This window comes from Nyctereutes procyonoides, unplaced genomic scaffold, assembly GCF_905146905.1.
Source record: "Nyctereutes procyonoides isolate TBG_1078 unplaced genomic scaffold, NYPRO_anot_genome, whole genome shotgun sequence".
NCBI lineage: Eukaryota > Metazoa > Chordata > Mammalia > Carnivora > Canidae > Nyctereutes > Nyctereutes procyonoides.
In genome coordinates this window covers 18,352,174-18,367,332 of record NW_026575142.1, presented here as the reverse complement: position 1 = coordinate 18,367,332, position 15,159 = coordinate 18,352,174, and the positions used below count along the sequence as shown (strand labels likewise).

At 39.1% G+C, this 15,159-nt stretch overlaps 1 protein-coding gene across 3 annotated transcripts in view; it reads right to left on the bottom strand.

The window, feature by feature from the left end:
• Window positions 1–611: 611 nt before the first annotated feature.
• Window positions 612–15,159, bottom strand: part of STK39 (serine/threonine kinase 39) — a 292,691-nt gene continuing 278,143 nt past the window's right edge. For all 3 annotated transcript variants that reach the window (XM_055307897.1, XM_055307899.1, XM_055307898.1), the window contains exons 17-18: window positions 15,077–15,141; window positions 612–2,143 (exon numbers count right to left, since the gene is read on the bottom strand). In XM_055307897.1, coding sequence (XP_055163872.1) covers window positions 2,069–2,143; window positions 15,077–15,141 — 140 coding nt within the window. In that variant the 3' untranslated portion in view covers window positions 612–2,068. The remainder of the gene's footprint in view (window positions 2,144–15,076; window positions 15,142–15,159) is intronic.

Sequence of the window (15,159 nt, the reverse complement as noted above, 5' to 3'; positions counted from 1 at the left end):
GGAAAAAATGTACCCCTCCTAACCTTAAAAAGAAACATGTTATGAAGTGGGCTGTATCCGGCCGGACAGCTCTTTGCTACCAGTGGGTTAGATGCTCTGATCCAAGTTTTGTGCTCCTCCAGCAGTTCTGCAAGGACCTCGTGTGTGGTCTCTGTGAATGGACTTGACCCTCATGTCCATACCTGTAACCAGTTCTTCTGGTCCCTTCAGCCTAATTTCATTTTAAAATAATTTGAGGGAGTTGATATGTATTCATATAATATCAGTAAAGATGAGGGTCTTGTCCCCAAGTTGTACAGTGTAAATAAAAGACAAAACCACTCTAAGAATCTGCTCTGGATGTCAGAACCAGAGCCCTGGAAAAGCCTCCGGGCTCAAAGGAAGGGGTTGTAAGGAATTATTTTTCTCTTGTTCCCTGCAGCCGTATAGTTTTAATTCAAACAGTCAGTCTCCATGGAGTGTGAATAACAGATTCTCGGACTGAATGGGAGGCCTTGTTCCCTTTAGGGCACTTTTCACTCGTTAGTTCTTAGGAGGCCTGAAAGTGCTAACTAGCACCACAGTCATGCGGGTAACACCTGGAGGAGGAAGGAAACAAGGTGACACAGTGGCTTTGTGCAATACACGTTTATTTTCCTTTTTACCTTTGCAGTCATCTTTGAGTAATCGTTGTGTAAACAATAGAATGGAATGAAATTACATTAAATTGTATGCAAATGGCTCTAGAACACCTTAACAATTATGACAAGGCAATTATAAATAACTTTTTCTTTCCTTAGTAATATATATTTGCTTTTTAAAGTACATTAAAGAGCTGCCATATCTAGGGTTAGCTAGGAAAGAGCAATGGTACCATCCTGGGAGCCCACCTCCCCTGAAAGTTTAGACTCCAATTTTGAAAATCCTAAGGGTTACTATTCCATAATATATAGTCAAGCAGAGGGCTACTTGGGTTGAAAGTATTTATTCTTGAAACTTAACAGCATTTTAGCTTTTTAGTCATTGCACAAAACCCTTTCTATTTTTCACTCCATCTGGGTATTCGTCGGAATTTCAAGTAAAATCTTCAGGTGTATCACCTTTGGAACAACAAATCCTGTCCCTTAAGGAGAAGTCAAATCAGAGGTGGGTACATAATTAGCAGTCTAATAGAAGGGCAACATTTTCTATAGCATTCTATACGTTCCAATGAAGCAAAACTTACATATGCCACTTGATGTAGAGGAAATTTTAGATCTGAGACTATTCCAGAATAAAGCAGCCTCAGGCACATTCTTAATATGAAAGTTTGCAAGGCACCTCTCTCTCCCAAGAGACAATCAGATTGTGGATTGGTTTTTAGGCAAACAAACCAAAAGAATAAGCATCCTAGTTCCTAATTCAGTCATTTCAAAAATCAAAAGTTATAAATACTCCAAAGATAGACCTGAAATTTTTTGTTTTAAATAACAAGAGATTAACTGCAAGAAGCATATAATCAAAAACTTTTCTTCTTATAGCTAAGGTGTGTAATGCATAAATATATGAAAAATAAAATTCACAGTCAGTTTTAAAACTAGAATTCAAGTTTGGCTAATAAATCTTAATTTTATAAGTATATTAATTTCTAAATACAACATAAAAGAGGCAGTATTGTCAGATGTACAATTAAAGTAGAACAGAAAGAACAACAATGAAAGAAGAAATAATAGGCTTCTGATAGAAAAAAATTCCTTTTGTTGCCAATAAATAGGACCACCTGAGTGTATTTCAGATTCTTTTTACTTAAGGGATATCCGAATTGATGGCTAAGAATATTAAATAGCTTTTGGAAAAATTAGCAACAGTCGTGCAGCTGTGGCATTTGCCTGTTCTCATACTGTGGATTGCTAGAGAATAAAGCAGAACTCGGAGTGTTGTTAAGTTTAAAAAAATTCTTTTTTTATCCCATTTCATTGAAGCCAGACTCTTCACAATCTTCTGATTTTGTGGGAGTGAGGGGGTGGGAGGCAGGGTGGGGGAGGAAGATTGAGGGGCATGTTGTGAGGTGGGGGGCATGACAAATCAGGGAGATGTCAAGGAACATACATCAGCTGACACTCAACTGAGCAAACCCGATCAGCTTCACTTCATCAGGAATCTCCGACCCATCACAGCCTGAAGCCTGAAAAGGAGGGGGGACAAAAAAAGATATCTTCAGGGCCAGTTGATTCAAGCAAAGGCAGTCTTGTACGGCACCAGTGTCCCATCTCTTCCAGGAGAAGGAATCACCCTCTTGAATGACTACTGGAATACATATCTGGTCATCGTGCTATCAAGTGCAAAAAATTTCCTGTTAAAACACCAGAGGCTCCAGGCTTAAAGCTCTGAAACTGCCAATGACTGCCAAGGAAGTGATTTTAAATCTACTTTAAACTGATTAAGGAGCACTAATTTGAAAACATCTAGGAATAAATTTAGCCAAAAAGGTGAAAGACCTGTATTCTGAAAACAAGAAGACACGAATGAAAGAAGCTGAGGCACAAATGGATATACCATGTTCATGGACTGGAAGAGTTAGTTACTACAATATCCATATTACTCAGTACAATCCCTGTCAAAAGACCAACAGTATTTTTCACAGAATTAGAACAAATAATCATAGTTTGGCTCCAAACAGCAGTCTTGAAAAAGAAGGACATAGCAGATTTCAAGATGACTAAGAGCTATAGTAATCAAAATGGTATGGTACTGGCACAACAGACCCATCAATCAATGGAACATGACAGCTCAGAAACCAGTCCATACTTATATGGTCAGTTAATCTACAACAAAGAGGGAAGAGTAAACAATGAGGAAAAGACGGTATCTTCAATAAATGGTGCTTGGAAAACTGGACAGCTACATGCAAAGAATGAAACTAGGCAACTTTCTTATAAAATTGAAGGCCAAAACCACAAAAATTCTAGGGAAAAACACAGGCAGCAATCTCTTAGGTCCAGAAAACTCTGTAAGGCTGATGTCTGTCTCCTCAGGTAAGGGAAACAAAAGCAAAAATAAACTACTGGCACTACACCAGAATGAAAAGGCAACCTATTGCATGGAAGAAGATACTTCCAAACCCTCTACCTGATAAGGGGTTAGTAATCCAAAATGACTCCAACTCAGTAACAACAAAACCCCACAAAAAAATGAGCAGAGGACCTGAACAGACATTTTTCCAAAGACGACATATAGACGGCCAACATATGCATGAAAAGATGTTCAATGCCACTAATTATTAGGGAAATGTAAATAAAAAACAAGGTATCACCTCACACCTGTCAGAATGGCTAATATCAAAAGACAAGAAATAACAGATATGGTGCACTGCTGGGTGGGAATCCAAGTTGGTATACCCACTGTGGGAAAGAGGATGGGAGGGTTCTCAAAAAACTAAAAATAGAAATAGCATATGATCCAGTAGTTCTACTAGGTATTTACCCAAGGCAAATGAAAACACTAATTTGAAAGGATATGTGCACTCCTCTGTTTACTGTGGTATTTATAGTAGCCAAGATATCTATCAAACCAACCTAAGTGTCCACTACAGATAAATGGATAAAGATGATGTGGAATATATATACAATGGAATTATTACTCATCCACAAAAAGGAGTAAGATCTTGCCATCTGCAACAAGGATGGACCTAAAGGATATTATGCTAAATAAGAAAAGTTAGCCAAAAAAAGACAAATAACATATGACTTCATTTCTATGTGGAATCTAAAACACAAAATAAATGAATAAGAATGCAACACTCTTAAATACAGAAAACAAACAACTGGTGGTTGCTAGAAAGGAAGGGGCAGGGGGAATCAGTAAAATAGGTGAAAGGAATTAAGATGTACAAATTTTCAGTTAAAAAAAATTGTAAGCAATTTAGCCAAGTCACTGAGGGTGATATGGTTATTACCAAAAAGTGTCCTTTATAAAGCTGGCAAGAAAAAAAGTGGCTTCGAAGTAGAAGAGCTCATGACAGATAACTTGTTTTTCCATAATAGAATTTTGATTATTTTAGGGCATTTATTGCCTAACTTATAGTGTGTCAAATATTTCTTCAAAATTAAAAAGAACTAGAAACAAGTCATTGCTCATCAAAACTCTCATTTGTCCTCATTCAAAAGTTATTTTTCCCCCTCCCTCTCTTTTCCACATACGCAGGCAGGCACTCACACGGGACCCAGATCGTCATCACAGGCTGTCTCTTCAGAGTGCATAAATCAGAACAGATATCGGGTAAGTACAAGTGGGGAGAGAAAAGTTTCATAAGTGACTGGGAATGGGCAATTAATCAGCAAAGGACCATACAAACCTTTTCTTGGCCTAATTCCTGCTAAATTATTGTCAAAACGATTAGTTTCCCATTTTTTTTTAAAAGCCCTTTCCAATCATCACAATGAACCTGCTTTTACATTGCTCCAAAAACCAGTACATAAACTTGGTCTCTGTCAACCCCAATGCTTTTCTTTACAATAAGCAGCTAATTAGAACATACTACTTGAGTATCTTTAATTATTTTTATAAAGTAATGGTGTCTGTACTTATGCTTATATAAGAAAATCAATAGACACAATGTATATAATTAACAGGCAAATGACAAACACCGTAGGAGCACTGACTGATGGTTCCTGGCAGCGCCAAGGAGGGACTAGCCAATGTGAACCACATCAGTGCATGTCAAGGATACATCAGGAATTTGGCAATGGAGATGGCAGGAGGTTGAAAGGACTAGAAATAAAATATCCACTAGTGGTTAAGCCAATGAGAGCTAAAAGAAAAATCTGAAATCCTTCTTGTGAAGAGTAATGGAAGTGAGGATTTACAATGTGAGTGGGTGATCAAACAGTGGTTACTGTGGGTATATCACACAGGGAATCCATCTCTCACCCTCTGTGCCATTGCCTCCTGCAGCTACACTGGAACATTCGGTTTCCTGGCAGAGGCACAGACCAGGTTGTCTGGCTTTCATTCAGGCTGTTCTTCCCTCACTACCCAGCTGACTCTATCTTAACCAAGGCTGAGTCCTTGTCTTGCTCGCTGTGGCCTGCAAAACACTCAGGGCAATATGCAAAGGATTCTGGATTCTAGAGCAAAGGGATCAGAGACCCTTAAAAGCAGACATTCTCAAACTTCTTGGTCTCAGGTACCCTTTTGACTCTTAACAATTATCAAGGACTTCAAAAGCTTATGCTTTTTAAAAAAAGTCATTCACCATGATCAAGTGGGATTTATTCCCGGGATGCAAGTGTGGTTCAATATTCATAAATCAATGTGTCTGATCACATCAATAAGAGAAAGGATAAGAACCATAGGATCATTTCAATGGACACAGAAAAAGTATTTGACAAAGTACAACATCCCTTTATGATAAAAGCCCTCGACAAAGTAGTTTTAGAGGAAAAGCATGCCTAACATAATAAAGGCCATCTATGAAAACCCCACAGCTAACATCCTTAATGGAGAAAAAAACAGAGCTTTTCCCCTAAGGTCAGGAACAAGACAAGGATGTCCAGTCTCACCAGTTTTATTCAACGTAATACTGGAAGTCCTAGCCACAGTAATCAGACAACAAAAAAATAAGAGGCATCCAAATTGATGCAGAAGAAAAACTTTCACTATTTGCAGATGATATGACTCTATATAGAGAAAATCCAAAAGACTCCACCAAAAAACTGCTAGAACAGATAAATTCAGTAAAGTTGCAGGAAACAACACGTACAGAAACCTGTGGCATTTCTATACACCAAAAATGAAGCAGCAGAAAGAGAAATTGACAAAATCCCATTCATAATTGCACTAAAGATACCTATGAATAAAATACTGATGAAAGAAATTGAAGACAACACAAAGAAAGGCAAAGATATGCCATGCTTACGGATTGCAAGTACAGATACTGTTAAAATGTCTATACCCAAAGCAATCTACACATTTAATGCAATTCCTATCAAAATACCACCAGCATTTTTCACAGAACTAGAACAAAAAATTCTTAAGTTGGTGTGGAGCTACAAAAGGCCCTGAACAGTCAAAGCAATCTTGAAAAAGCAAAGCTAGAGGCATCACAGTTCTGGACTTCAAGTTAAATTACAAAGCTGCAGTGATCAAAACAGTATGAAACTGGCACAAAAATAGACATGTAGGGCACCTGTGTGGCTCAGTCAGTTAAGCATCTGACTCTTGGTTTCAGCTCAGGTCATGATCTCACAGTCATGGGATCAAGCCCCACATTGGGATCTACACTTAGTATGGAGTCTGCTTGTCTCTTGCGCTCTCTCTCTCAAATAAATAAAATCTTTTAAAATAGACCTGTAGATAAATGGAACAGAATAGAAAACACAGAAATAAACCCACAAACATATGATCAATTTATCATCAACAAAGCAGGAAAGAATATCCAATGGGAAAAAGTCTCAACAAAAGGTGTTGAGAAAACTGGACAGCCACATGCAAAGTAGAAAATGGGCCACTTTCTTATGCCATACACAAAAATTCAAAATGGATTAAATACCTAAATGTGAGATCTCAAACCATAAATATCCTAGAAGAGAACACAGGCAGTAACCTCTTTGACATCAGCCATAGCAACTTTTTTCTAAATTTGTCTCCTGAAAAATAAAAGCAAAAGTAAACTATTGGGACTTCATCAAGATAAGAAGCTTCTGCACAGCAAAGGAAACAAGAGTAAAAGGCAACTTACTATATGGGGATATTTGCAGATAATATATCCAATAAAGGGTTAGTATCTAGAACATATTTTTAAAAAGTATAAAACTCAACATGCAAAAACCAAATAATCCAAATAAAAAATGGGCAGAAGACATGAAAAGACATTTCTCCAAAGACCTACAGATGGCCAACACACACATGAAAAGATATTCATCATCACTTACCATCAGAGAAATGCAAATCAAAACTACAATGGGATATATCTGTCAGAATGGCTAAAATCAACACCACAAGAAACAACATATGTTGGTGAGGATGTAGAGAAAGGGAAGTGCTTGTGCACTGTTGATGGGAATGCAAACTTGTGCAGCCACTGTGAAAACCAGTAGGGGGGCTCCCTACAATTCAGTGATCATACTACTAGGTATTTACCCAAAATATACAAAAACACTAATTCCAAAGGATACATATACTCTCTAATGTTTATAGCCCCATTATTCACAACAGCCAAGATATGGAAGCAGCCCAAGTATTTACTGACAGATGAAGATATCGTATGTATATTCAATGGAGTATTATCCAGCCCTAAAAAAAGAATGAAATCTTCCCGTTTGCAACAACATGGATGGAGCTAGAGTGTATAATATTAAGTAAAATGAGTCAAAGACAAGAAACAAAAAGATAAGAAAACAAATCTGGGGGAGAAAAAAAAGACAAATCAAGAAACAGACTAACTATAGAGAACAAAGTGATGATTACCAGAGGGGAGGCGGGTGGGGGGAAGGGTGATGGGAATTATGGTGCTCATCACAACAAGTGCACTCCTTGTGATGTACAGAACTGTTGAATCACTACATTGTACACCTGAAACCGATATAACACTATTAACCATGCTTAAATTAAAATAAAACTTGAAAAGCTTATGTTTCTGCAGGTTATATTTATTGTGTTGACTATTTAAAAAATTAAAACAAAAATTTAAATATTTTTAAACGTGATTTTAATATTAAAGTATTGAAATAATTAAAAACAAACATGCTTATGTAGGTTTTTTTTTTAAATGTTTTTTTTTTTTAAGATTTATTTATTCATTCATCATAGACATAGAGAGAAAGAGAGAGGCAGAGTCACAGGCAGAGGGAGAAGCAGGCTCCATGCCGGGAGCCCGATGCGGGACTTGATCCCGGGACTCCAGGATCGCGCCCTGGGCTAAAGGCAGGCGCCAAACCACTGAGCCACCCAGGGATCCCCGCTTATGTAGGTTATACGATACTGAATGAGAAATTAAAACTGAGAAATTTCTAAATTATTCATTTACTAATTCATTAAATCTAATAAACTCATTACATGCTACCATAAATAAAATCTTACCAAAAAATAATCACGGTTTACCAAAACAAAAATTTGAGAAGAGTGGCACTGCTTTATGTTTTGCAAATCTCTTTAATGTCTTGCTTAAGAGAAGATGGCTAGATTTTCCTATTTGCTTTTGCATTCAAAATATTATGCTGTTTTTCTTGGAGTATATAAAGAAAATCCAGCCTCATATAAATACATAGTTGAAAAAGGGAATAAATAGTACTTTAAAAGTCTTTCCGGTAATTGTAGATATTGTTACCATACCAAGATTTGCCAACTGGAGTCTCTTAAAAGTTAGTTGCATTGTGGAACCTGACACCACAGTATTGGACTTTCATACTCTGTTATATTGGAACCATTGGTCTATCTTGCATTTTGAATTGATCTTTTACCCAAATATAATTTTTCAGCATCACTGAATTATGCAGATCTTCTACTATTGACACAGTTTGTTATATAATCTCAGTGTTTCAATATACTGTGTCAACCAATCCTATTCATTCCTATCACACATGACTAATCTCATCAGAAAAAGTAAGTAGTGGTATGTTGTCAAGCTTACAGTGGCAGATGCAAGTTTTCTAAAACCCTTTTTCTGCTCGGGTGCTGCAATTTATTACTGATGACAAATATTGTCAGTTGTTTTCCTTGAAGTGTCAGGCTTACTTGGTTCATTTTGAAAACATACCTGCCAAATCCTTAGTCTGAAAAACCAGTTTGTCAGTTATTCTTCCAAGTAAAAATGGTGTTCCATGGGGGAAAAGTGGCTAGTTCAGGCTATAAGTTAATCTCACAAGAGCTTTTCCTGGAGACAATCACTGTACTTCAGTATATAAGCATACCTTGCTTTATTGCACTTTATTGCTTTTCCTGGATTTTTTTTTTCCAAACTGAAGGTTTGTGGCAATCCTGTACCAAGTAAGTCTATTGGTGTCATTTTCCCAACAGCATTGGCTCGCTTCATGTCTGTGTAACATTTTAGTAATTCTCACAATTTTTAAAAGTTTTTCATTGTATTTGTTATGGTAATATGACATCAGTGATCTCTGATGTTACTTTTGCAATTCTTTTGGGGCCCACAAACCATGCCCAAATAAGATGGTGAACTTAAACCCATAAATATGTGTTCTAACTGTTCCACTCAATGGCTATTCCCCTGTCTCATCTCCCTTGTCTCAAGCCTCCTTTTTCTCTGAGACTCAACAATATTGAAATTAGGCCAATTAATGACCCTACGATGGCCTCTAAGTGTTCAAGTGATAGGAAGAGTTGCGGGTCTCTCACTTTAAATCAAAAGCTAGAGATGATTAAACTTAGTGAGGCAGGTTGAAAGTCAAGGCAGGCCAAACTGTGAATGTAAAAGAGAAGTTCTTGAAGGAAACGAACAGGGCTACTCCAGTGTACACATGATTGATGAGAAAGCAAAACAGTCTTATTGCTGATACGGAGAACGTTTTAGTGGTCTGGAGAGAGGATCAAACCAGCCACCACATTCCTATAAGTCAAAGCCTAATCCAGAGCAAGGCCCTAACTCTCTTCAATTCTCTGAAGGCTGAGAGAAGTGAGGAGGCTATAGATGACAAGTTGGAAGCTGGTGGAGGTTGGTTCCTGAGGCTTAAGGAGAGAAGCTAAGGGAATTACAGAAGGTGGCTACCCTAAACAACAGATTTTCAATGTACACAAAACAACCTTCTATTATAAGATGTTGCCCAGGACTTTCACAGAGAAGTCAGTGCCTGTCTTCAAAGCTTTAAAGGGGACAGGCTGACTCGTTAGGGGTAAATGCAGCTGGTGACTGAGTTGAAGTCAATGCTCATTTACCATTCCAAAATTCCTAGGGCCCTTAGGAATTATGCTAGATCTATTTATAGAATCTGTGGTCTATAAATGGAATAATAGATAGCACCTTTGCTTACAAAATGATTTACTGAATATTTGAAGCCCATTGTTGAGAACTACTGCTCAGAAAAGATTCCCTTCAGAATATTACTGCTCATTGACAATGTACTCCTCAAGAGATCTGATGGAGATGGGACAATGAGATTGATGTGATTTTCATGCCTGCTAACACAGCATACATTCTACAGCTCATGGGTCAAGGAGTAATTTCAACTTTCAAGTCCTATTATTTAAGAAATACATTTTATGAGGCTCTAGCTGCCACAGTGATTTCTCTGATGGATCCAGGCAAAGAAATTTGAAAACCTTTTGGAAAAATTCACCTTTCTAGATGCCATTAAGAACATGAGGGATTCTTGGAAAGAGGTCAAAATGTCTTACATGAACAGGAGTTTGGAAGAAATTGCTTCCAGCCCTCCTGGATGACTTTCGGGGGTTCAACACTTCAGTGGAGGAAGTAACTGCAGATGTGGTGGAAACAGCAAGAGAACTAGAATTAGAAGGAGAACCTGAGGATGAGACTGAATAAAACTTGAACAGATGAGGAGTTGGCTTTTTAAGGATGAGCAAAGTGGTCTTTTGAGATAGAACCTACTTCTGGTAAGGATGCTATGAAGATTGCCATAATGACAACAAAGGATTTAGTATATTCCACTCCAAGTCTGGGTGTGCTTTGGAACCACTGGAAATTTGAAAACCTACAGAAGTTGTGATGGAATTGGTCTGGGATGTGGCCAGGGTACTGGGATTTTTGAGCTCCCTAGGGTGACTCAAAGGTTAGAGTTTGAGAGCCACTGTGCTACCTGCATGCTTCCCAAAGTGTGAAGCACCAAATAAGCTTCCTATCAAGCAGTGGCTCTCAGATTCCGATTCCAGTGCCCCACCTCCCAGAGATTCTGATTCCGTAGGCTAACATTTTTATCAGATAGTTTCCAGATGGAGCTGATACCATCAGTATGATGATACCATGGTCTCAGACTGGAGCAGGAGACCCAGAGCTGCTACCTGGATCTTCTCAAACTGATAGGTTCCCTTAAGGTTTCTGTCTTAGCCTCCCTCTCCTTTCAGTGGGGGGGGGAGGGGGTGTGAAGTAGTTTTAATCTCATTTTAGTCTCTGCTTTACCTGGACTTCAGGACATGTTGCCTGAGTTATAAGCAGCCTCCAACTATGCCTAAGACGAAAGCCTCTAAAAATAAGGCCCGTTAGTCATGAATTGCCAAAATGCTTACGAAATTGCTATATGTAATGCATGTTATTTAACTTCAGTAGCTAAAATCTGTAATGCTCATGTAAATGTGTACCAACTGGATGTTAATTAGACGCACTTACAATCTGTATTCTATCTCTAAGGGCGAATTATCTTATTTCGTATTTTTCCTAATGCAATTTCAAAAACCGCATCGAAAACAGCAAGACTCAATTACTTTATAAAAACTGCAAGGTAGCAAATTAAAAAAAAAAAAGCCTTACACATTTAAGAAGACTTGTCTCAAGGCAAGGCTTACAACAATCGACAGTAAACGGTACTGAGATGTTGAAGTCAAAGCATGTTACATTTGAGCTGAAATGCCCTTTATGCTTGAACCACTTTGTTAGAAGTGCTATCTATAAAAAAAAGTTTCTGGTCGCCCTGCCTCTGGCCAGGCCAACAATGGAAATCATACTTCACTTATTATAGGTCAAACGAAGTTAAAGGGAAAAAATGTAAACGCACTTCTTGATATAACCAAGATCCTTGGCTCCCTGGGCCACTGTTTGTCTTATATAAGCAGATCTATAGGGACGCGTACCTTTCAAACTTGAGCCCAGTGTTTCGAATAGCGGTGGGAGAGTGGAGAGGCTGGAGACTGAGCTATCTACAGACAGCATGTTTCTCAGCCGTGGCTAAATACTGGAAGCACCAGGGGACGCTTAACATGCCCAAAGCCCAGGTGGTCCCACGAGCAATTACATGAGGAGATCTGGTATAGGACCCAGACAGCAGTAATTTTGTAAAGTGCCTCAACCATCCCCTGGAGTAAACCACTCTTCTGTGAGAAAAGAACCACAGTACCAAGATACAATTGTGTTCTTCAGACAATTTTCAGGCCCGTGCCATTCTCCTTTAGGAAGCAAAGCAAACTCTGAGATAAAAATGATAAACAGCTGAGAGATAAAAGGACCAGGAGAAGCAGTAGTTTGTGAGGAAAAAATGCTTCTGAAATACTTTCTTTTATTCTTCAAGAAAATAGCCAAACTCAAGAACAAAGGCAAATGCATTTAAATCTCCGTGGTTCAACCAGGATGTCGGTGTTCTAAAAAAGATTAGGCCAAGAAGCAGTTCAAATGAGCTCTGTCAAGTGGATCTCAAGCTGGCTGGCAACAGATAACAACAAAGAAACCCCCTCAGGTTTAACGAGGGCTGGAAAGAGAGTGAAGTTACGGAAACAGGAGGTCACTCTTGAGTCTGGCTTTAATATCTTTAGCTATCTTTTGGGAAAAGGCCATTAATTTCCTTCTTCTAGGAACGCCACATTACTACATTCTCAAGCTATCAGAGGCACGGTGGACTTGCATGGGTTCTCCTCAGGACTCCTGTGACAGATGGGCCAATACTATTCAGTCTGCTTAAAGTACAGGAGAGAATCCATCTCAACCACTGTCCACGGATCCAGTCATCCAAAAGGAAGAATCCACAAGGAAACAGAAAACCATAAAACCACAGAGCTGCAGGGCCCTGGTTACTGCGAATATGAGCTGTGATGCTATACCGGAGTTGAATTTGCAGCATCTACAGTGTAGGATCCTGGGCAAGTTAGCCCCACAGAGTCTCGGATTCCCAGGACATAAAATAAACCTAATGACATCACCATCTTGTGGGATCCTAAGGCTTAAATTAACTGAGATGAAGTGTGTAAAGCCCCTTGTGCACTGTCTAGCAAACAGTGGATGCCTGGGAAAGTAATCCTTGTTATTTCTGCAGGCAAGGCCAAGGAATTTTAAAGGACTGTAAAAAGAGGGCATGAAGCACAAGTCACCATCCTAATTATTTTACAGGGAGTAAAATAAATGTCAAGGAAAAAAAATGATGGTTGAAGCTTTTCTAAACGAGGTTTGTATTACTCTGGTGTATTTTAATTATCAAGCCCCTGCTGTGTGCCAGCCACGGTGCTAGGCATTGGGTGTCCAAGACAGAAGCCTCTGACCGCTGAAGCCTCTAGGCTCCTTTGTGGTGGGGAGAACAGAGGACGTCACAGAAGGCTTCCTGGAGAAAGTGAAAGGTAAGCAGAAAGTTGGAACATGCCTAGGTGTTGAGAAGCCAAAGCAGCAGCCTGGAGAAGTTGGAAGGATATTTCAGGAAGAGAGTGAAGCACCTACAAAGGGCCAGCAGACAGAAGTGGGAGGAGACGGACAATGAGAGTGGAGAGAATGAGGCGAGATTTAGAAGGGTAATAAAGCAGGAGCCCGAAAGGGAGATCTGGTCAGGGGGCTGAGTTTTAGGAGAGGGCCATGGAGAACGACTCAAGTATCCGGAGCATTCTGCAACGTAGAAAGTACTCTGGCTACAGCCACAGTGTGGTGAATGGAGCAGGGCACTGGTAAACTGTAGGCAGGAAGATCGGGTTGGGAAGATGAGAGGATCCCACTAGAAATGGGGATGGAGAGAAGAGGACAGAGTCAAGCGAGAGAATCCCCAGAAGGAATAAATTGATTCGAGCAGGAGATGGGAGTCTGACCTTATCCCTACTGTTTAGAGAGGACACAGTAGGTGTTTCTGTAAGACCTTGAGTAATAGGAAGGGGCCAGGGTTGCCATCCCTGTTTCACAGGCAGCAAGTTTGGCGTGTGTGGGGATAAGCCGGCAGGAAAGCTTTAACCTCTTATCCCTGTTCGCATTAGGCCAATCTTCTGGAGGTGGTGTGTTATTATAATTTCCTTCTTAGGGTATAAAAAATGAGTAAAGAAATATTAACAGGCTTGAAATCCTGACACAGGGTACCATCTTCTCATCAATATATTCTCATACAAATGAAATATGTTTACAAAGATGTAGGTGAATTGGAAACATAATAGAAGTGACAGACGAGACCTAAAGCAGAAGCTGAACCTTTCAATTTATCATTCTCTGTGCAAAATGTTCTTTTTGTTCTTGAAAACAAAATAAATTTCTTCAGGTAAATTCTTTCTGTGAGAATCTTTGGGTTTTTCTTCCGTCACACAGCCTAGTCATCTGACATTAGATGTGAGGCAAGACCCAGAGAGTTAATTAGCCAAGGGCTGTCGTTTACTGTAACTAATCATTTCACATCTTTGGCCACGCACATTTTCCATTAAATTCTCACAAGAACTAAAAACGACAGATCACCAATATATATTGTGCACGGCAAAGTGTTAGTCATCTGTATCTTAAACTGCTTGCAGCATTCCGACTGGCTCTTGATAAGATTGGTAATTTTAAAATGAGTCACTTAATGCACGGTTCGCTAAAACTTTCAGAATAGTCCCTTTTGACAGTTTGGCCTGCCTTCCATTTCCAGCCGTGGTCACCCTATCTCTTGGCTTCATAATGAGGCCGGAAAGCTCAGTATCTGTATCTCAAAGCTGCTCTAGTTCTTAAAATTAAAGTCGACTAGTGCAGAAAAACTGCTGGAACACCTCTTCTCTACGAGAATCTATTACTGTGATTTGAAATGTGGAGTTAAAATGTTATGTCTTTGTTCACTAGCCTTTAGTGAGTAGTTCCACAATCGCTTCCAATTACCTAAACCATTTCTACAACAATCAGCCTCAATTTTTAAAAGTTAGAACCACCTGGCTTTCATTCTAGGAAAGCTTTATTAAGAGTGTTGGTTGGAATTAAGTTTAATTTTGTCTATATGGTCAGGGTGCCATACAAACTGGAAGCAAAATGGTACAGGCTCCAAGATTTCTCAGATGGCTGCTCTTCAAGATGTACTGGGAAATGAGCTACGCTCATGGAAGAGGAAATTCCCGGTCATGGTCAGAAAACATTCCCAAAGGTTAAGCCGGCCAATGACAAATGCAAAAAACGGATCCCCAAAGAAAGCGACAAACAGCAACAGAATTACAGAGCAGGGTATTAAACTGTTATCACTCCTTGCCAGTAGAGCATGGCGAAATATTTACCTTCTTTCCAGAACTTTCAACTTACCAACTTAAACGTCAATGTTTTTAAAGCTTTGGGATCATCTACAATCTTCTGTAAATTAGCAGCCACTGAAAAATACAAATGTG